This window comes from Vicugna pacos, chromosome X (genome assembly GCF_048564905.1).
Source record: "Vicugna pacos chromosome X, VicPac4, whole genome shotgun sequence".
NCBI classification, from domain to species: Eukaryota; Metazoa; Chordata; class Mammalia; order Artiodactyla; family Camelidae; genus Vicugna; species Vicugna pacos.
The window spans coordinates 11,049,736-11,074,059 of NC_133023.1; the positions used below are offsets into that span (position 1 = coordinate 11,049,736).

Genomic DNA, 24,324 nt, shown 5'->3' on the forward strand with positions numbered 1-24,324 from the left:
GGCGTAAACGCTCCCACTGTGGCCAATTTCAAGCTACCACTCTGAGGTCAGGGAAGAGGTGCACCATCGGCCAACAAGAGCCAGCCCCGGCATACGATTAGAGGCTTCGAGTCCACCAAGGATTTAGGTTAACACATGTCTGGCAGGGAATGACGGAACTCCACTGATTTTCCACTCCTGCAAGGATGTGCCAATAAAAGAGAGGTCTCGGAGTCTAAGAATAATCTCACTTAGAGTTGGGTAATATTTTTAACTGTGATACGAAGCGGTATTTTATTAAGTGTGCTTTACTTAATTCCCTGGGAGCAAGGAACCATGTCTTTATTGTCAACTAGTTCATATGTAACACCCATTACCCACACGGTCTTCTCCTGGCCCTTTGTTTTATCATGTAGGAGGTTTCAGGATACATAGACCAAAACAGTTTATAAAGCCCCTTCCTAGGTTTTAATGGAGTGAGCTGGCAAGAGACAGCTCTCAAAAATAATGCTGGCCTGGGATTTCTGTGCACCTCTTATCAAGGTAGTTTGCTTGAATGCACATTTATCGGTCTGTGAGGAAATCTGAATTTAGAAACAAAGAGTTCATGCTTTCCTAAGAGCTCTCATTCTAATTTTATATGGAATGCAATTTCTGTCCATCCTACTTGCTGATCTAGGGGACGAACCACAGTGTTCATTCTGAAGAGGCCCTTTGAAATACTCCACTGCAAGGTAGACCTATTTTTATAAACACTGGAAAGTCAGGTTTTCAGATTAATCATTCTAAGTGTACCTTTAGCTTCTGTATTCTTTTATGAAATGTTTAGAATGGGATCCCAGAAAGCAAAGATTGATTCTATCTTCATGTCATTTCTATGCTGTTTCATCTACCGGGTTATCTCCTGAACCTAAAATAAGTCTCAAAGAAAATATATTTTACTGTTTGTGACTACTTTCAATTATAAATAGAGCCAAATCAGATAATAAATAGTTTCCATCGGGAAGCTTCGCCAAGAATGTTAGATCTAATAGTGCAGTTAAGAAAAGTTTAACTGAAAACAATTGAATTGCAAATATTTTTGTCTGCCTTAACGGTCACAGAAGGGCAAAATACTTGAAAACATATTTTAAAGTTAGTGCCGTATCTTCGGTGTCTGGTTAATCGCTGGACAACTTTTCCCCATACGCCAAATTTCCTTTTTCTTTTTCTTCTCTTTATAAGAACTGTTGTCCCATTTCCTCCATCCCATACCTTCTGGAACTTCTACCAGAGATTTTGATATCATCAATTTTGTATGTACAGGTGAAACCTTCTTAATGGATGCAATCTGGATCATTAATTGAAAAAGACAAACTGCATCAAACGTTTTACTTTAAAGCATAAATGTGCATCCATTTGCCAATTTTTAGAAATTACAGTCAAAGTGAGTCCGCTGCTTGGACTGGAGCACTGTCTTTCTTTATAAAGCATACTAAAATCCTTCTAGATCTTTTACTATCATCTCTGCCATACTAATTCAGAGTCTTCTTTAGCAATTCACTTATACAAAGCATTGGACTTTAGCTGTTCTAGAAACACAAACTCTCTTTTCATGCTTATTCTATTCATTTATATATTACGTAATTACATCGCATCACTGCAATCACTGGTACAACTGGCATAAACAGATTTGAGAACAATCACATTTGCCTTTAAGTCCACTTCAAGGCAGGGAAGGTACAGCTCAGTGGTACAGCAAATGCTTAGGATGCATGAGGTCCTGGGTTCAATCCCAAATACCTCCATTAAATAAATAAATAAACAAACAAACAAACCTAATTACCTCTTCCCCTACACCCAAAAAAGAGCAAAAAAAAAAAAAGTCCACTTCAGCTTGGCTAGGGGGAGTAGCACTGGGCAGGCAGGCCAGGGGAGCTGATCATCCTGGGTGTTCAGGCTCCTTACTCAAGGTATCCTGTGTGGGTTGAAGTGTACTGGTTAGTCCAATTCATTTTGAGTAAGTGGAGGTCAATTCCAAGGGCTTCTAATGTGTTTCCCACCTTTACTGAGATCCAGGGGCTGTGTCAAACTTTTTAATAAGCTCCAGAACCTGAACCAAAGGGCAGACCACAGACTGAACATGAATACTTACTTATTTAAATAAGTTGGAATCATTTTACTATAAACCAATTAACTGTCATTTCAAAAAACCACACATATTTTTAGATTTCTAAATATATTTTCTAAGCCCAAACAGTATACTCGATACTGGTTCTTTTAGGGGATTGGCATCCAAGCTGATAAACTGTCTTAAGCTTCAGGGATACAGAATATAAGCTCCTCTACCCTGTTAATCTCCCTGTTACTGTATGTCATTTTCATCTCAGCTGCAGGGAAGGGGTTCAGTGCTAGTATCCTTGGGATCAATTGGTTTTCTGACCATTTTGTTTTAATTCTCTTTTCCAATCATATACTGCACAAGATTTCAGCTGAGGGCTGGTCAAAGGACTCGCTGCCTCAATAAAAGACTTGTCAAAGCTCTCTCTCTTGAACAATTTTTAAAGCTACTATTCCAGTCAGCTTAGAAAGCTTGAAAAAAAAACATATATCAAAAATTAAGATGATCTTGGAAAAGCATAAAGCATCTCAAATAAACACTCTTTTAAATAAGAAAGTGCTAATTCTACCGGTCTTATTTTAGTTCCGTTAATTTCTTCTCTTCTTCAGGGTGTCAGTCAGCAATTATATGGCTTCATTGTATTCACCATGAACTTTAAAATGTCTCATTTAGACAACTAGTTAATGTCCAGCATTTTCTAAATTCAAAACTCCACCTGTCCTCACTCAAACTAAGTCTACTGACGTTCATCTTTTAAGCATTTCCTGCATCAATTAATTTTTTTAACAGTCCTACTAAATCTCCATTTATAGACTCTCCCCTGACTACTTTCTCAAGCCAAATTGCAGTCTATTTGTTCCAGCCCAATACATTAAGTACATATATTAATAACATCTACTTTAACAGAATGGAGGTACATGACATTTTGAAAAAGATAATGACTTGCTTATCAGTTCCTGCCATCTGTGGTGGCCTGGTGCCATCCTGGTTTGTAAACAAGATAAAATTGAACCAATAAAGTCAGAAAGCATTTTCTGGATTCTCTCAATAGATTTTATAGGTCAGTACACATTCAACAGCTAGTCCTGCTTTGCTGTTTCTTTTTCTCTGGTGACTTGTTCTTGCCCTTCTGTTTTCCTCATTAACATCTCCATTAGGGGTGGAGAGGAGGAAGGGAACAAGATAAAATTCAAATGAGGTCATCTGGCCAGTCACCCATTGGCTAAAGCAGATTCCCAAGAGGCCAGTTTTGCAAGCTAGATTCTCTCCATGGGCCACTTTACCCTGGACAGATGCAAGTTTGCTCCAACGCTACAGAGTGTGATCCCATTTCCTGCCAGATGTTTTGCACTTGTGGCTCGTGGTCACGAGAGGTGACCAAACCAGTGAGGAGAGATGACTCAGGAAAATCCTGCCTCACCTCAAGAAAAACAAGTGGATGTGAGCTTTTTGCTTCTTCAATTCTTGGACTGAAGATCCATCAGGAAACAAGGCAGTAACTACGGATTCAACCAGGTTTTGAAGATTATTTGTTAATCTTTCTTCCCTCATCTTGTACAATGTCATTTAAATTGAAGGGGTTCAGAATGAGCCTCCCCAAAATGTGCCACTTTGGCATGTGGATTGTTTTGAGCTGAAGACAATCAAGGCTCTAAAGACTCAAGAAGAGCTTCTAATCACTTCTTTAACTGACTAAAAGAGTTTAGACAGGGGGTCTGACTCAGAGAGACAGCTACTACCTGAGATAACCTTTATCTGAAAGACCTATCTGTGTGGCAGGGCAAACATCTAATTACCAAACATCTGCTCTTCTTATCGGCTTATGACTCACCCTCCTCCCCTTGAAGCCACAAGCTCCTATCCCATTCCTTAGCTCAGAATGATAGATAAGCCTCAACTGCCCAACTTGCCCTTGGGTCTCATATTTTTATGGGGCTCCTCTATGTATGTAATTAAGTTTGTTTTTCTCCTGTTAATCTGTCTTAAGTCGATTTAATTCATAGACCAGCCAAAAAGACCCTAGAACAGTAGAGGAAAGATTTTTTTCCTTCACTATGAAAGCAAAATTAAATGTGAGCTTTTGTAGAGCCCACAAGCTAAGAAAGATTGTTCCATTTTTAAATGGTTAAAAAAATCAAGAGTAGTATTTCATGACATATGAAAAACGTATGAAATTCACATTTCAGTGGCCACAGGTAAAGTTTTATCGTAACAACTACCCCAATCATTAACGTATTACCTATGACTGCTTCTGGGCTACAAAAGCAGGAACGAGTCATTCTGACTGAAACTGTATGACCCACAATGATGGAAATATTTGCCCCCTGCCCAGAACAGAGAATCTCCTACCCCTACCCTTTCTCACTCTACACAACATTTCTGGTCTCCTTACCACCTCAGAATCCATGTGCTTTTCTTTACGACTTGCCATTTGTGTAGATTATTTTATTTCTCTTGAAATCTTAAAGTCAGGGGTGCTACCTCCATAAAATTGGCTTTTACTCTCCATCTGTAGAAAGTACTATGTGACAACCAAGATTTTCAAAAGATCATAAAAACAAATGCTTCATCACTTGCAGGTGGTTAATATAGTTTAATGTATGTGCCCACCATGAAATAAAATTCATATTTTATGGTAGGACAAGAAAAATTTAAACAAATTCTTCTCTGCCCTTTGGCCCCCTTGCCCCTGCTGGGCACTGTGTATCATTATTATTCATCGACCAAATTCCCCCATCAGCAGGAACACCTGCTCAAAGATGAACAGCAACATTCTCCCAGCATCAACAAGACAACTCCTACAAAGATCACATTCCTTCTTGATCTTGTAAGGGGTCAAATGACCCATCAGAGTGACACTTACATGTGGATTCTGTAAACTGTCAACAAGTCATTTGATGTACAGCCCTCTGTCTCAAAAAATTTACAGAACTGTGCCTTGATTTATAACTGATGGAACAGTTCTCAGATCTTTCTGAGATGCTCTTCCCACGTTATAATCCTCAAATTTGGCTCTAATAAAATTTCTCATATCTTTCTTAGATCATCTGATTAATTTTTTGTTGACACCATGGACTTGTGATACTACTACTAAATTTTTTCATACTTTCTCAAATGCTAAAATAAATGAATTGTGCTTCTGAACCATAACTGAAATGCTATTCAGTGGAAGAGAACCTAAGCCCAATTCTACTGCACAAAGTCAAAATACAAGAGTTTGTGTTACTATGATTTTTCAGAAAATTAATTTCGGGGGATTGAAACTCCCCTTTTGGAGAATATAAAGAATGGTTTAAGCGGCTCTAGGGCTGGCCTTCAGGCCCCAAGCAGCTATTATCAGTGAGCCAGCTGTCTGGGGCTGGGAGTGTGCTGCCCAACACCACAGCCACGTTAGGGCATCAAGTTCACTGCTGAGGCGGCTGCTCTGCAGGTCGAGTTGGAGAACCTTCAACCATGAGGGTCTCAGAAATGGGACTGTTGGCCTGCACCTTGGAGGTGCTCCACCACCCCCACCCCATTCACACCCCCCATCACTGCTCATGAGGGAAGGGGAGAAGAGAGGCTGGTTCTCTGACTTTAGGTTTTCCCAAAAGCACAGTCTCAGTTGCATATTTGAATCCTAGTAGTTTCTCTGGGAGGCAATCCCAGGGAACAGCAGTCAAGGAACTGGGAAAGTCAGACAGGAAAGGACAGCAGACAATGAACGGTGTGTTACCAAGTCCATGGTCACGTGGGCAGCTTGAACATAATCCCTCTGGGAAGCTCTAGGAACAATTCTCACCTACAGGCCTGAGAGTTACCCCACCTGAGGGGCAAGGCAGCTTCCAGGTTATGCTATTCCCCAGCACTGTCATCCTGCCCTGCTTGGGGCAGAGTAGCCTTCCCAGAATTCAGAGAAAGCCTCAGGCCAAGAGACACAGATACTACTGGCAGTTGGAAATTGGGCAGTGGGCCTAGAAGAGTGAAGGCCCCATGGGTGTGGGCAGGGGGCACCAACAGCATCGGCGACAGAGAGGCTTTTCCCAGCACCCAGGCTGCTTCTAGGAGACTGGGGGGAGGGTGGCAGCAGACATGGGCAGGAGCCAGCCTGCTCTACAAGCTCCGCTCTCCTACCAGCCTGGCTCTTCTACTACTGGGTTGGCTAAAGGACTTAGCCTGGAAAAGACAAGTTAGATGGTGTGGTCCCTGTGTCGGCATCGTACAAAGGACATGGGGTGGGGCGTGGGGAGTGGAATTGATGAGCCCTTGGTTCTGGTCTCAGGTCTACCAATGCGTAATTTGGGTAACTGAGATAACTTTCTCTAGACTTTACTTTCTTCATTGATAAAATGAGAGTTGACTGGGTCTCAAACATCCCTTCTAGACTAGACTCAAGAAGTGACACAAATATAACCTTTAGAATAAAAGAAAACCAACTTTGAGATTTCTCAGAGACACCTGGGACTCCAAATTCACCTCCTTCCACCTTCCGGGAGATAGAGTCCCGCTCCCCTTGGAGCCCGTCAGAGCTCCATCCCTTTATCAGTAGGGAGGCGGCCAACATCTTATCTTAGCAAAATGTCCCCCACATAATCGTGCCTGGACCTTACGTCTGCACACAGGCCACAGCAAAATGGCCGCTCTCATGATTGGTGGTTATTTCTCCCTCACTGAACGTGCTGAAAGCTGAGAGGTATACCAGCACGCAGAGGGGGCTGGTGCTGGAAAGGAGGAGGCATAGTATTCAATTACACGAAAGGTTTCATCTTACCATTCTTTCCTGACAGTAATTTAAATTATATTGCAATTGAACCCAAAGCAATAGACTCATCACTTACCAATATACACATCTCCAGAAATGGTATAAATGAAGCTTGTCCATCCTGAAAAAGGACCAGCAATGTTAAAAGCAACATCCATAATGCCAAGAGAAACAAAGAGGTAACAATATATTTAACAAGCATCTTTCTATATGAAATAAAACATATAAGCTTATGTAACAGATATAAAAGATACATTTGGAGATGAAATCATTTACAGAGATACAGATTTAAAAATTTAAGTTCTGTAAGCTGCTTAAAATACACACTCACACTCCCATGTGTGCACACGCACGTGCCCACACACACACACACGTGCCCACACACACACACACACCTCTGAACCTAAATGACTTGGGCCCAAATGTGTAAGAGCCACCCAGGTAGACAGTGTATGATTTACTGGCCATGTAGCTATACACCAATAGCTGTACTAACAAACAAGATGTTCCTTCTAGGTCGAACATCGTGCTGATAACTACAACCTACCAGTCTGGCTTATCTTCAGTTCCTTGTGCCTCCAAGCACTTTTAAGTGTGAAAAGAATGTGAGAAGTATGTTTTTCTTTACTTAACTGCCATTTAGTTTCTAGAGAATTCATTCCTTTCTATCTGTCCTAAAATAGAGCATCAGTTCCAGGGATGTGGGGAGACATAATCTTCGTGGTACAAATGGGCGTCAGATGACCTGTGCCCTCCCTGGACTTGTCCACACAATTTTTCGAGTGAGTAAACTGTTCCGCAAAGACGTACAAAGCATTCACTAGATTCCCACTGTGACCCATGGCCCAAGAGCTCAGAAGCACAGATGACCTGCTATCTGCCCGCTCAGCACCAGCACTGGATTTCCACGGATATGCATGTATTGTCCCTGTGGCCCCGAAGAGATGCTGCGGTGCCACTGAGAGACATGCATGCAGGAGTGGCCAGCTCAAAACAGAACCAAGACATCACTCTGTGGGCCTTTGGTGGAAAAGAAGATCTGGGAAGGGAATGCGGAGCCGAGTTTATGGTGCAAGGGCAGGTCCCAGAGTGGAGTCTGTGTAGCGTCAATGCAGTGACAGAGTAAACAAAACCAAGGCAGGCGTGGAAGAACCACAGAGGACCAAGTACACTCTATGGATGTGCTTGTGCTGGCTGGTGGGTTGAAATGCACAAGATAGGCACACGAGGTAACTGATCAAACGTAACATAAACTGAGTCTGGTTCAGAAAACCCAGAGGATGGCAAAACAAAGACACTCAGGCGGGTGCCAGAGAACATTTTTTCACCCACCTATTTCAGTTTTTCCTCCCTGAGATCTTACTAGGATGAGTTTAAATCCTCTGGGGGTGAGTCTCTGGGCTCAGAGCACACTAGCACTTTTGCTCCCTTAATGACCCACTGGCGTAGTCTTCCGAGCTCAGCCAACTATCATTTAGGGAATGGCAACCACTCCGTGCATGTGCTGTGGGTGGAGACACAAAGATGAAGGCACAGCCAGAGGTGTTGACGTGGTGCAGTTTGGGGAGGAAGGTTTGTGGGAGATGCTGAAACCACATGTTAACAATTCACAGCCCGTAAAGACTCTTAGCAATTTGGTATTTGTGCTTTCGGCTTCTTTTTTTTCTGTTATGCACTGTATATTATTTGCATAAAAACCAGTACAAACTCAATGTTTTATTTTGGAGACCTCTCCAAGTCAAAACACAGAGAAATAACTCATCCTTAGAAAAGACTGCCAAGCATTCCATTGCAAGCCTGTGTGGTAACTGACACAACCCATCTTCCCTTTATGGTTGATAGGTATTAAGAAATTAATGGTTTCCAAGTTTGACAGAACCTCAAAGCTCTCAATTGCTCAACTGCGTTTTTGTTTGGAATTGTTTTGATTGTTCTAATCTCACTTCTCCTCCACCATCTTTGCTTCATTTCTCCTCACCCTCCAAACAGAAAACTAGTCCACACATAATTGTCTCGGTCTGTTTTCTTTCTCTTTTTATCTTTTATCCAGAAGGACCAAACATTTGCTTAAAGGAATGGCCAAGTCAACATATGAAGTGCCTTCACCTATTTTTATTCCATGCAGAAGTCTTCTGTTAGGATACAGAGTTCACCTTCGCCACTAATAACACAGCTCATGTTACTGGTTAGAAAGCATGGAGTGTGAGACGGAATGAAATAGGAACAGAGGGCAATTTCCTTTTTCTTCCTTCTTTTTTAAATTGAAGTATACTCAGTTACAATGTGCCAATTTCTGCTGTACAGCATAATGTCTCAGTCATACAGATACATACATATATTCGTTTTTTCATGTTTTTTTCACTATAGACTTTCCCCTTCTTTTTAACATGTCATCTGCACTTGCTTCTATTAAGCCTTCTTTAATTTCCACTAAGCATGGTTTCTTAAAAGCCAGAGCAAAACAAGAGCCAAATCGTGTAAATGCTTACTCTGCGTTTAAGTGCCACCACATTTTTATTAGAATTCCTTCTCTGCTAAGAGCAGGATTGTATCAGCAAAGAGTTCTCTTGTGAGACTTGCAGGCCCTTCGCATCTTTCTTTTTTCCCTCCCCTCTCCTCCCACTTTTCGGTCCTGCACCAGGAATGGATACCATCCTTGCATTTGTATTGCTCTGCCAGAGGTCACAGGTCCTGAGAACGTGCTCTCCAAACCACTGGCTCTCCACAGCTGGGAAGCTCTCCGGGCACTGACAAAGCACAGGAGTTGCGATGAAGGTCACATTTTACCTCTGGCCCTGCAGGACGGCTTAATCGGCAACACATTTAAGTCAGACCTCCCTCAGTCCCACAGAAGACGTGCACAACTTTCCTTTTCAACCCGTAAATCATTTCCTGTGGTGTGTGCTCTCGTTTTCAGGGAGGTTCCAGATTCTTGCAAATGTCCCCAGTGAGAGCTTTTCTTGGCCTATTTTCCTTGCCTTAACTCAGCTCATCTTCTTCCTTCCTCAGTTCTAAGTTCATTATTTCAGTGAACTTTCCAAAGGCTCCTTATATATAGATGTGCAGAGAAAACAGAAAAACATGGCTTGGTGACATGCCAAATCCACGACTAAGGTCAGCTCTGGGGAGGGAAAGGGAGCAGGGAACAGGGCTAAGGAGAGAAGAAACCTCTCCCCAAACTCTGGGTCACCCTAGATGCTATACCCCAAAGCAGCGCTGGTTTCTGGGAACCTCCCCCCCAGATGTTCAGCTTGGGCCCCATGGACCTGTGACAGAAAGCAGACCCACTGGGTCCTCCCGCCACTCCTCATTCCACCATATTGTTTGTTAATTTTGTGAAATGGAATTCACATTTAATGGCAAGACAAGGAAAATTTAAACAAACATTTTTCTCTGCCCTCTGGCCCCCACTGTGCATGGTTATCTGTATCACGCGTCGACAAACCTTCTCCATCAGCAGAAATACCTGTTCAACCTTCAGGAGCCGTATTCTCCTAACATCAGTAAGACAACTCCTTAAAGATAACATTCCTTCTTTATCTCATAAGGGGTCACATGGCGCTTGGATCTGGACTGTGTAAACTGTCAATAATATGCCATTTGACATAACAGCCTTCTGTCTCAAAAAAACTTATAGAACTGTGCCTTGACTTCTCATGGGCAGAACAGTTCCCAGAGCTTTCTGAGATGCTATTCCCAGGTTATAATCCTCAAATTTGGCTCAAATAAAATTTCAACTTCTTTCATAGACTGATTGCTGATTAATTTTTGTCGACAACCTTTACTATGAAATAATTTCAGACATACAGAAAAGTGACAAAAATAGTACAGAAAATTTCCATATACCAATCACCCAGATTCTCCAAAAGCTAACCTGTTATCACATATGCTTTATCATTCTCTCTAGAAATCTACATCACTCTTTTATTTCTGAAATATTTGAGACTAAACTTGGAGACATGGTACCCCTTTACTCTGAAATAATCTTCAGCATGTGTTTCCTAAAAAAACAAGGCTATTTTCCAACATCATTCTAGTGCACTTATAAAAATTATGAAATTGGTACAATATCAGTGAAAAATATGACCATTAATACAATATTATTAGCTATGTTCAGAAGATACTCCAATTGAGCCAATTGTCTCAGTAATGTGTTTTAGGGCAAAAGGAAAGAAACATTTCCAGGCCAGGATCAAATGGGGTTCACATGCTGCAATTAGGTGTCACGTCTAATCTCCTTTCATCTGAAACACTTCCTCAGTCTTTTCCTCTCATTAAAAGTACAGACTGGTTATTTTGTAGAATGTCCCTCAGCTTGGGTTTGTCTGATGCCTCGTTATCATTAGACCCAACTCTTTGTTAATCCATTTCCCTTTCAACTTTAGAGATGTGTTTTTATTTATTTTCAGTACTCTTATTATTTTTTAATTCAGATAAGTACAAAGGATGAAATAATGAACAATATATGTTGGCATATTTATTCTATATCTTTCTTTTACAGATAAAATCATATAGGTGAGAGAAACAGCCTCTCACTAGTTGCCTCCCATCAATTTTCTACACCCAGGGAATGGGACCTTGTTGCAGAAGAAGCGGGTACGAGAGAATGGATGGTCACATCTTAGGTCTTGGGTGAGTCCCTGGGACAGACTGCTAAGCGAGAGTCCTTGGCTTCGTGCAGGAAAAGAATTTAAGAGGAAGCCACAGCAGAATGAAAGCAGATTTATTCAGGGAGACACACATGTCATAGACAGAATGTGGGCTGTCTCAGAGGGTGAGAGCCGCCCCGGGGTATAGGGTTGTTAGTTTTTATGGGTCGGGTAGTTTCATAGCTAATGAGTGCCAGGATTACTCCAACTACTTTAGGGAACAGGCAGGGATTTCCAGGAGTTGGGCCACCGCCCACTTTTTGACCATTTACGGTCAGCCTGAGAACTGTCAAGGCACTGTTGGGTGTGTCATTTAGCAGCTAATGTATGACAGTGAGCACACAATGGGGCTCCAGGTCCAATGGAATTGAAATCTTCCATCATCTTGGGCCTAGTTGGTTCTAATTAGTTTTTGTCATATCCTGTTTTCCTCTACAGCTGGGTCATTCTTTTAACAGTTGTGCCCTGCCCACTTCTTTCCTATCTCATTCCAGAAGTCCCACTTAAGACCTTTCAATGGCTCCCTGCTCTCCCAGGACAAGCCCAAAGCCCTGACCCTCACAGACAGACTCCTCTCAGTCTAGTCCTAAACTTCTCCTCCAGCATTACCCTCCACTCTGCTTGTCTCACCTCCTTAGTGCACTCTAACCCAACAAACCTCTCCAGGGAAAGGAGGAGGGACAGGGCACCAAAACCTTAGAGGGGCCTTGTGGTGCCACGGACAACAAACCAACTAAGTAACTATGAAACAGCCATAAAAACGAACACACCGGATCAGATGCAGAAAATGCAGGTTCAAAAATCAGCAAATGAATCTTAGGGAGATTCAGGACCAGACTTTTTAACCTCTTTGAGCCTGTTTCCTGGTTTGTAAGATAAGAAAATAATACGTACATCACAGGGTGGTTGTGATGATCAGGTGCACTGCATCTATTTGTATATACTTATAGATATGTACATATATGTACATATATATGTATGTGCGTTATGTTTTTCACCTTATCTACATGAGGCCCACAGGTAGCAGGCTTTTAACAAACGTCAGTTCCCTTTCCTGCCCCTTCCTTCTTTTTCCACTTCCCTTCGATTTTTCACAGGGCAGGAGGTTTCAATGACTGCTGTTAACACTTGTGATGAGATGTGACCCAGGCCAGAGGGGTTATCACCACAGAGATGACCCCATGCTCCCCAGAGCACCCCCTTCCACTCCAAGTGAAAAGGTCTCTTCCGGGACTGCACTAAACATTGAGCAAAACTCAGCAGGGTCACTGCTTCCCAAAATGCAGAGAATAGAGCCTTAAAAAGATCACTAAAGATCCACTAATTTGTCTGGACCTTAGTGGTTAAGAGCCATAATGAAGTCAGACTGTACAGGCTAGACTTTCAGCCCCCACACTCACTGGCTAGTTCACTTTGAATAAGTTGCTTAACCTCTTTGTATCTCAGCATCCTCATCTGAAAAATGGGACACTCACAGTCTTTACCTCATGGACTTGTGAGGACTGCCGATGTTAATAAAGGAGAGTTCTTACAGCAGCTTCAGGCAAACAGGAGGTACTTAATAACTGCTAGTTATGATTATTACTATTAAAAGATGATTCAGGGAACTATAAGCTTCCAAAAATGTTCATGATATTCCCCATAATGGATTTGTGCCACATTTTTTCTTCTTTTTCAAAACCACATTTTTAAAAGACAAAACTGAACCTCACATGAAAATCAATTCCAGGTATAGATATATCAATTTAAAAGGCAAAAAAAAATCAAAGCATCTATAATAGAGAAAACATTTTCATAATCTTGGGTTAGGGAAAGATTATTAAAGAAGCCATAGAAAGCACTAGCCATTAAGGAACAGATTAATATATTTAAGGAGTTTTTTATTCATTAAAATATAGAAAAATATAATAGTATAGAAGAGTGAAAAACAAGGTTCAAGGGAGAAGATATCTGCAATAAGAATACCTGACAATGACTAGTACTCAGAATATATAAAGAGCTCCTACAAATCAATATGAAAAGGAGACAGCTCACCCAAAGGAAAATGATATGAAACTTCTCATTGAATAATTTTATATTTTGGGCTCTGGCTCATGTACATCACTGCTCTGAAGACATATTAATTAATATCCATAATAGTTATGAGTATATTCAAAGTATGAGGGGAACTGTGATTGAATACTCTCATGGACTACTGATAAGTAGAGAGTTCTGCAAAAAGGACCCATGAATTAAATCATGTATATTGTGTAGTAAACAAAATAAGCCTTCCCTCTATCTATGAAAACACCTGAAAATCTAAAGTTCCACATGAATCATTCATGATTAGGGCATTCTCCTTTAAAAAAGAGACAATGACTAAGCAAAGACATGTAGGGAGGAATTCTGAGAACTCACCATCTATTTCTCTAGGCTCATTCAAATTTTTTAAAAAATTACAAGCATGAGGAAAAATCACAACTTCATTTTCAAGTCGTTGCCCACTTGGAAAAATGTGTGGCAATTTGAAGCAAGATAAGAAGCTTGGTGAGTTGACTGAAAGACACCCTCGGCCTCCTGGTATTCCTGCCATGTAATCCTCTCTCTCTGAGTATGGGCTGCATCTGGAGATCCGCTTCTAAGCAGTAGAACAAGGCAAAAGTGATGGATAGGGCTTCTGAGATTAGGGTTTGTAAAGACTCTGGCTTCCATCATGTTCTGCTTCTTTTGCTCTTTTACATGCCAGCTCTGATGAAGCCAGCAGATGTGTTGTGAGATGCTCTATGGAGAGGCCCACGTGGCAAGGGACTGACCGTGGACTGCATCCACCTACCCTCAACAAACCGAATGCTGCCAATGGCTATGTGGGTGTGAGTTTGGAAGTGCATCCCTCCCAGTTGAGCCCTGGGATGGCTGCAGCCCAGGCTGACATGTTGATCACAGTCTTACAGGAGTCTCTGAGCCAGAGGACACAGCTAAACTGCGAGACACTGTGATACAAGAGAGGTTGTCCTAAGCCACTAAGCTGTGGGGTAACTTGTTACGCAGCAGTACAGATAATTAATACAATAAGATTTATTTAAATATACCCTAATGTGATCGAATGAGTAGCTACTAAATGCATGACATTAAAATCTACTTTTTAAAAAGTGTCTTGAAGCATTTATTTCTTTCCCCACCCCTGGCTTTATTGAGATATAATTGATGTGGCTCCTTTCTGTTTTTTCCCATATAAGGTAAACACAGAAGCAGATACACTGACAATATTTAACAGGATATATTAGTTTCCTATGGCTGCTGTAACAAATTACCACACCCTCGGAGGCTTAAAACAACCAAAGTTTATTATTGTATAGTTCTAGAGATCAGAAGTCTGAAAATGGGTCTCAGGTCTAAAACCAAGCTGTGGGCAGGGTGGCATACCTTCTGGAGGCTCTAAGGCAGAATTCATTTCCTTGCCTTTTCTGGCTTATGGAAGTTGCCCCTATTTTTTGGCTTGTGGCCCCCTTTCATTTTCATTCATTTCTTTTTCTGCTATTTCATTGTTAGTGTATAGCAATGCAACTGATTTCAGTATATTAATTTTGTATCCTGTAACTTTACCAAATCCATTAATGAGCTCTAGTAGTTTTCTTGTAGCCTCTTTAGGATTTTCTATGTACGATATCATGTCACCTGCAAACAGTAACAGTTTTGCTACTTCTTTTCCAATTTGGATTCCTTTTATTTCCTTTTCTTCTCTGATTGCTGTGGCCAGGACTTCCAAAACTATGTTGAATAGAAGTGGTGAGAGTGGACATCCTTGTCTTGATCCTGATCTTAGAGAAAATGCTCCCTTCCATTTTCAATACCAGCAATCACTTCACCTCTGACCTCTGCTGCTACTGTCACATCTCTTTCTCTCATGATAATTCCCATCTCCCTTTTTCACTTATACAGATCCTTACAATGACACTGGGCCCACTTGGATTACCCAGGCTAATCTCCCCATCTCATGATCCTTCACTTAATCACATTTGCAACATCCACTTTACCATATAAAGTAACACATTCACAGGTTCCAGGACTAGGACATGGACATCTTTGTGGGGCCCTTACTCTGCTTACCATGAATAATGGGCTAAGCTACAAGTTCTCTAAAGATATTTTGTTGATTGATGTACATATACTCTCAAGAAAAGTTAAGAGTTGAGGGAAGCAAAAAAGGCTTATATAATTAAGGTTTTCCACACCATAACAATTCCCCATTTTTAACATTCCAGATTATGCTTTTAAATACCAAGCAGCAGGGATGCCGTGAAGGAAGATGGAGAAAATAAACAGAGTGCCTGCTGAGGGCCCCACTTTGATGCAGTTAGTCTGGAGACAAAGGGGACATGAGGACCAGAAGGCACAAGTTTCTTAGAAGAGATCGGTATTTTCCTAGAAATACAGATTTATGTCCTTCTCAATGAGTGACAACAAACAGTGTTATCTGTATATTAGCTTACAGCAAAGAAGGTCAGATTGTTTTTCAAGAGATGATAAAAGTCACTGCAAAAAAAAAGAAACCAAACAAACAAAAAGCACAACTACTTAGTCTTATTTTAGCCAAGAACTAACAAGAAAAACGTGTGGCCAATGTGAAAGGAATGTGGTACTGTCACAGACTCGATAAATGGGATTCTTTGTAAGTGATGCACTGTCCAGCTCAATTCCTGATATCAACTGCCTTCCAAATCATCACTGCATGAAACATCTGTTTTCTGCAAGATTAGCACAACTCCACAGAAATGTGCCATGCCCAAAGGAAATAAAGAGATGGCAAAAATCAATTCCAATACTATTTATGGGAAGGAATTCAGATAAAACCTAGTCTGATTCATGAGAAATGTTTCTAGTCTCCCTTAACTGGATGTCCCTTGGGACATCCTGGTATCAGGGATGAGATGGCAGCAATGGACACCTCTATTTCTATCCATTTATTTTGGTAGTCATACAACGAAGTCAACATTAAATTAATTAGACTGCAAAGATTATGCCAAAAGCCAAACATAACCCAGACATCCATGTCAAATCCCTTTACAGTGAGTAACAAAACAATCAAAATATTATAAACAAAACATGTTAAGGACCCAGCCAATGGGCTACACATTTCAAGGGATATTTGATGCAACAAAGCACTCAAATAAAATGAATTTAGACAGTCCTTGGATTTTATAATCGAATTTGGCGTGGGAAGGTGGTTTAAAAAAAAGACAAAGGGTGACTTTGACTTGAATGACTGGCTAGTAAAATTTATACATTATCATTTTACCAGCCTGTCAGATTACAGGCTGCCAGTACTATTGAGTCTATAATATGTGTTTTACAATATCTGAATTAATTGTTTGTCTGGTATTGGACAGGGAAACCTCAAACTTTAGATTTGTCACCTAACGCAATCAAGCATGGATGAGACTTGTGTATGTGTGTGTGTGTGTGTGTGTGTAAAACACACTATAACTGGAAGTGATACATTGGAAAAGACAAGTTCTTCTGCTTCATAACTGGAACTGGGTTCATAAAGACTTGTTTAAAGTGGGTTTTCAGGGACTCAACAATAAACATGCATTTCTAAGCTACTCATCTTCGTATGCCTCCAAAAATGTTTCTGAAAACAAATCTCAGGTTTAAAATTCATAATGATAAAAATAATATAGGAGTACAGCTTTGTTAACTGACAGGTAACACATTCTCCTACAAGGCAATATGGGGTGGTGGCGAAGTGTCGAGCCCAAATTAACATGAACCATGCCCTTAGCGTTGGTGGGCTCATGGAGAAACTGGTAGCTTATACACTGCTGATGGAAACTGTGACTGCCCTTTGGGGTTGCAACTTGACAGTCTTTCAAAATTAAACATGATACATTTTGTGATCATCCCTGGAAACTTGTTGCATCAACGTAAGTTCCCCTATGGAAGTACACGAGTGTAAAGAATGCAGCCAAGCACTGGGAACAAAGGGAGCGCCCATTGATAGGGAAGCGCTCAATCCATTGGAGTCAACCCATGGTGTAGAACGTCGCCATTAAACAGAGCCTACTAGCAGACTGGGAGGGATTTCCATGACGTATTGTTTGGTCATAAAAGTGAGATGCAAAAATGTATTTATGACTCCATTTTAGTAAAATAAGGACAAAAGAATCCTGTATACATGTATATTTACATGCACATATATGTTAGTGTAGAAAAGAAAGTGTGGAGAAAAACACTGCAAGATCTAATTCAAGGATCTATCCCCAGATCTGGGATATACAGAGAGGATACTGCTATGAGGGAGGAAAAGGGTCTGGAGGGAAGCAAACTCAAAAGTAAAAGAAAAACTCATGGCACTAAAACTTAGAGCACATGTGCTATCACACTTATTGTTACAAAAATTAGGTATAAATGTAGGCATATGTTTAACTACATTAATGTAAAAAATTTTTCTGTACTTAAAAATAGCCAGAATGAGTTCCTTTCTTTTTTTAGATTCCACATATAAGTGGTATCATATGGTATTTGTCTTTTGCTTTCTGGCTTACTTCACTTAGTATGATAATCTCTAGGTCCATCCATGTTGCTGCAAATGGCATAATTTTGTTCTTTTTTTTTTAAATGGAGGTACTGGGGATTGAACCCAGGACCTCATGCACACTAAGTATACACTCTACCACTGAGCTATTTCCCTCCCTGCTACTTCATTCTTTCTTATGGCTGAGTAATATTCCACTGGAGACATATCTCTCTCCCTCTCTCTCCATATATATATAAAATCACAACTTCTTTATGCAATCATCTGTTGATGGGTATTTAGCTTGCTTCCATGTCTTGACTATTGTAAATAGTGCTGCTATGAAAATTGGGATGCATGTATCTTTTCAAATTAGAGTTTCCTCCAGATGTGTGCCCAGGAGTGGGACTGCTGGATCCTATGGTAAGTCTAATCACTGTGCACCATATACCAGAGACTAACACAACATTGTAAATCGACTATATTTCAATAAATAAATAAAATTATATATCATATATTCATTTTAAAAAAATAGCCAGAATGAGAAAACCAAAGAAGAAAAGACTAAGTCTGAGGTTACTGCCTAGTGACCTCAGGGGAAATCATTTAAAAAAATAAAACTGGCCTTAAATACTTGAGAGTTTTCTAACTGTTCTTTGGATTTAAATATTGACTTAAAAGTATATCCCTCCATAACAAAAGCTGTATGTTAATCAAGAATGCACTGGTTCATTAGTAACACAGGTTGGATTGTCTCCAGGAACTCTGAGAGTCAAAAGTGGCTTGAAAGTCAGGAGATGTCGGTATACGTGGCCTTGAGCAAGTAGCTAATCTGTTGCACCTCAGTGTTCACACCTATAAAACGAGGGGGTAGCCCTGACGGTCCGGACCTAACATTCTGTGAATTCGTCCCCATTTTCTCAACTTGAAAAGCTCCAGCAGTATTTGCTAATTTAAACATAATTCAACCGAAACAAGGTTCATAGAACTCTGTGCAGAGGTCCAGAAACAAGTACATTTCAGAGAAAGCAGCCCCTTGGTTTCTTCCCCCCACTGAAATGATCACCAGACCACAGAAACCACCATACCTTTAGGAATAGGCTGGGAATGTTTTGCTCCTTGGTCCAATTTGAAGTCCAAATATAAGGTTGGTGTGTAAGTGTAAATCTTGGACTGAAAAGAGAAAGGAAATCATCAGCATCTTTCCAAGAATAAGGTTCACTTTTACTGCAGCTGGGCCCTTCTGGGATGGGCTTGGCTCCATTATATTTACAATTCTTCCTTGGGAAGTGCTGTTAAAGTGGGGAGGATGGGCTGTCAATATTGATCCCTGTTAGGGGTCTCGGTCTAAAAGTTAGCCCTTCTAGCTTTACAATATGGTTGGCAAGCTAATTTCAGGATGATCACTGTCTTCCTACAGCCATTTCTCAAATATGATCCCATGTCAATAGTTTACTGGCCAACAGCTGCTCCAAATTTCTCACTTCCCATCTTCTACTTAACATTTTTGCTTAACGCACATCAAATATATGTTTCTTCCCCAGGTCTCAATAAAGCCATGTCCATTTTGAAATTCAAAAAGAGGAGCCTGTAAATATTTTTATTTGTTCTAACCTGACTCTCCTGCAAAAAAAAAAAAAAAAAGGTGGTTCAACACTGCTGGCCGGGGAAAGCCACAACTCCAAATGTAAGAAAGACAAACTTTTGCAGGATTTTCCACTGTAAACAATGGCTTTGATTCCATCAACAGTTAAGCTGAGTTTGTAATTCAATATAATACCATTCTGAACCACTGGCACAGACCAAAATCCAAGGGATTATCACTGTTGCTATAAACTTTATGATGTTCCATTGTTTATCAAAGTCCCAGTGGTTCTGTTCTACTTACTTTTTGAACTTAAAAAAACACATAAAAATGGAAAAGTACATAACACCAAATTTGGCAAGGATGTAGAATAGCTGGAACTTTCGGATGCTGCTGGTGGGACTATCACTTGGTATACACATTTCAGAACACTGCTTGGCAGTAGGTAGTACCGATGAATACATCATCTACGACCCAGCGTTCCAGCTCAGTAGGTGCACCCCCAACAGAAACGTTCACCTAAAGACACGTACTCAAATCTTGATAGTAACTCTGTCAGTAACAGCCCCAAGCTGGAAATATTCCAGATGTCTTTAACAAGAGAATGGATAAATGACCTGTAATACACAATGGACTACAACACAACAAGGGGAATGAATGAACCCAAAGATATGCAACCACTCAGATAACTCTCAGAAGCACCATATTGAACTAATGAAAGCAGACACAGATCACATACCACATGATGGTTTATAAAGTTGAAAACAAGGCAAAACGAATCTATGGTATCAGAAGTCAGAACAGCTTGGGAAGGTTAGTAACTGAATAGGGTTTAAAAGGGGGCTTCTGGAGCCTGGCAATGTTCTGTTCCTTGGTTTCCCAGATGTGTTCACTTGGTGAAAATCTGCTGAGCTGTACACAAGGACTTGTGTACCTTTCTGCGCTTATGTTATATTTTAACAACAAGCTTACATTCATTAAAAACATGCATGTGTAAACAGACCAAAAGAGGGAATCCAGAGCCCAGAATTATTAACTATCCTCGATAAAGGCATCATTTTGCAGAGAATAATTATGTAAACTCCATGAGGACGTGGACATTTCTGCCCGTTTCACCCGGAGTCAACACGCAGTTCCTTGTCACATAGCAGGCATTCAATAAATATTAGTGAATGATGCTTCAAAATAGAAAACCTCATGTAGAGTAAGGAATTTATTAAGAGTATACATAGCGTATTCATCAGTATCTTTACCGACATGTAGCAGACAATTTGGTGTACGCCTGCACATTGAACTGCAGAGTAGGGGACTGTAAATAATGCTATCAGAAGGCTGCTTGTTCCCCTTCCTCCAAATATCTCCTGTATTGAAGCTTGGGGCTTTAAACGGTCTGGGAGATGGTTTTACACGGCTTTGAAGTCAAGCTGCATGCACACAGCTTCAAAGACTGGAAAAGCAAATCCCCCTGTGCATACATAAATGAAACCAGAGAGACCTGTGACACCAAGTGCAACCTGAGGCCAGAGATTCACAATCAATCTGAAGAGCGTGGAACACACATAAAGTGAGGGCAGGACCTGGGGGATGCGGGATCCGATTCTCTGGCATTATTAGTGTGTAAGGCAGCATCTGGAAAGGATCTTCTAAAAAGATCAAGGAGAAACCTCACATAGTATCAGATGACTTCTCTTCCTGGGCAATATTTTGCTGTCTTCCAGAAAAAGAATCCTTGTTTGGTTTAAGCTTCTTTCCCAACCTCTGCCTTCGTGGCACACACAGTATCCCCACCCGTACACTCATCACAGAGAGGCTCTCGGCTGGACAGTTACTAGTCGTCTCCCAGAAGGTAGTCATAAAAATCATCCTGACCTGGAAACCAGGAGACTTTCAGGCTAGTATTACTTTCCCTGCTGGCTAGCAAAGCATTTCTCTTCTTCTGGGCTTAGTTCACTTATCTGAAAATCTGGGCTTGGGACTTCACTGAGGTCGAAGTATATTTCTGGTTCTGAAGTTCTGAGTCAGAACATTAATGTTTTCCTCTGCACGGTAATTGTTTGAATTTCTTTCTGATTTCTCAGACTGGAGCTGTAGAGAAGTGAGAATGTGGCTGGGGTGGGGGGAGCCCCCAGGGCTCTGGGGAGCACATGGCGAGCTGCTGGTTAACATGTGCTATTTTGTCCTCAATCTCAGTCATCAATTTTGCCCTCCTGGCTCTTCTTTTCTTCCCGCCTCTAGCTTCTCCGCCTAATCTGTACTGCCCCCCGAACAGGAACCTCTCTCTCCAGTACTGCAACGACACAGATACGCGCATGTGCATACAGATGCAGACTTCTGTATTTATGCATTCGTTTACAAGATTTTAAACAGAAACCAGTGAGAGACATTATAAGGCCAAAAAATATATCCTATTACTTTACAGCGTGAAAAGGGTTAAAGGGAAATTTTTAATTCATGTTGAAGATGTTTTTCACAATATCTATAGTGTCCTTTTTGTACTGAAAATCAGATCGTTGAAAGTTTCAATATAACATGTCTTGAATAATCTACTACCCAAAACCTAAATGTGAATTACTCTATTTTCATTTATCTACACTGAGATAAAACTCAACCCGAAAGCTGTTCTCATGAGTGTGTGTGTACGTAAATGTATGGATATATATACACACGTATGCATACATAGTTTTTGCAAAGCAGGTAGGTTTTGTTTTTTAAAATTGTGATCTTCCATGGTAACTCTGTTGAAATGCCAAAGGTAAATTATGTTCATTTAACTCAAGGATGATATGACTGGTGTCAACTGTACTTTGAGCAAGCCTGGACTTAATTTTAACTATAAAGAAATGTCACCATTAGACGCACTCTCTCCTGTGTTCTGTTTTATTTTTATGTATAGTATTAAACTCTTAATAGACTCTCAAAATAGAATGAAAATTTAATTCAGCAAATCATTCTTTTTTGGTTAAAACTTAGCTATCAATGTATCTATTTCCACAGGATTAAAATAAATTGGTTCATGGCAACCTAAAATAAGACATTCCTCTCTGTTTCAGCATGAACAGAACTAACGCACCTACATTCCATCAGTGCCACTGTTTTCTTTTCCCTTTCTGTCTTTTGGTGCTGATTAATACTGCCTGCACAGATACTAAAATCCCAAGCTATTCCTCTTTTGTCTGTCTTATTTCTTAATTCTCTGTCAAAAGCATTTGGGAAATGTCTTGAAGGGTCTGTATTTTAAAAGCCCAATGGCTTAAAACCTTACAGTTCAAATATGTAGGCAAAGCCTCGAGAAGTTAAGTGACATAACTCTTCACGAGATGTTAAGGGTAAATTTTGGCTAACCTACAACAACAGGGGTGCTACTAAACCCAAACAAGCCTTGTCTCTTTTTCTCAATAAATACGTCAGAATTAAACCTGTAATGAGCCCCTTCAAGACATGACTCCAATAAATGACTGCAAAACAACCAAGACAAAACACAAGGTCTACAAAACCACTTCCTTCCGAACCCCAACTACCTTCATCTTTTACCCTTCAAAGACCTCCTGCTTTCCCTGGCTTCTGGTGTGATACCCATGTTAAGCCGGCTTCCTTCCTCTGCTTTTACTCATAAATGTGATCTTAATTAGGAAGCGAAATCACTTCCACATGGAAGCCATGTGGCTTAAAAAAAATCCTCAAGAAAAAGAAAAAAGCACGCTACGTTGATTGCTACATATGAGCGTGGCAAAGAAAGTAAAACATCTTTCACAGAGAGCTGCCACCCGCTTATTTATTCCCGAACGCTGCTCATTTTGCCACCATGCTGGCCTTCCCTAAAAGCAAGTGGCAGCAATTAGTCACATGTCAGAGCTGTCATAAATGCTTTCACATCTTTTTTGGAACCGATTTCAAAAACCCTTTATGATTTAGTGATTTTTCAGGAAATGCACTCAAATTCTCCATCTTACTATATGTTGCTTAAGCAAATTACTCTAAGGAACTATACTAACAAGTGCAAACCCTCAGTATTTTATAAAAGAATGAAACAGTATTCTGGGACCCTCACTCTCATGTTGGATCATCCCCCTAATGTTGGACATTTTGTTTTATGGTGGTTTTTGGGTTTTGCATCATTGCTAACTTTTGGTGACTATCTATGCACAAAAATCTTTGCCCACTTTTCTACTTTTTTCCTTCACAGTGAAAGTTGGGGTCTAAAGGTCTAGACATTTTAAGGGCTCTTGATATAGCTACAGGTTTAAGGCCAAATGCAATGTGGCCAAAAGCGAGCTGGTCAACATGATCACGTGACTGAACAGCAATTTTCCTGAACATGTCTACCACTAGTTGTTGGTTTTTCTGGTCTTGATGATTTTGCTGTATCACAGGGCAGTTTTTCAACTCATTATGTGCTCCAAGTATTGGCTTTTCCCTCCCTCATGTAATCTCTATTGTTAGAAGCTAACTCACTCTAACAAATCCCCTATTGTTACACATTTAGATCCCCGACACAATGTATCCTCCTCTAAGAGTAGAAGGGAAGGATTAATTGCTAGGGGGAAAAAAAGAAAGAAAAGGCAAACAAACAAACAAACTTGAAATTTGTCAAAAAGATAGACAAAAAGACAAAATAAGGAAAAGAGCTTAACCTTAAAAAAAAAAGTTTGAAGGCACCACCTCCACAGTACAAATACCAATTATCTGAACAACTGGTCTAGCAGTATTTGTTTTTGAACAAAAAAATCCTTTTGATCAATTGTTGTAATCAGTGAATTGCTTTCATCCAAACTGTTT

The 24,324-nt window shown here is 40.5% G+C and overlaps 1 protein-coding gene across 2 annotated transcripts in view; it reads right to left on the bottom strand.

Moving 5' to 3' along the window:
- Positions 1-24,324, bottom strand: part of PIR (pirin) — a 97,286-nt gene that overhangs the window by 22,373 nt on the left and 50,589 nt on the right. Inside the window, exons 6-7 of one of the 2 annotated variants that reach the window (XM_006212644.2) lie at positions 19,052-19,136; positions 6,898-6,942 (exon numbers count right to left, since the gene is read on the bottom strand). In XM_006212644.2, the coding sequence (XP_006212706.1) occupies positions 6,898-6,942; positions 19,052-19,136 (130 nt within the window). The remainder of the gene's footprint in view (positions 1-6,897; positions 6,943-19,051; positions 19,137-24,324) is intronic. The other variant, XM_015246463.3, reaches the window with a different exon arrangement.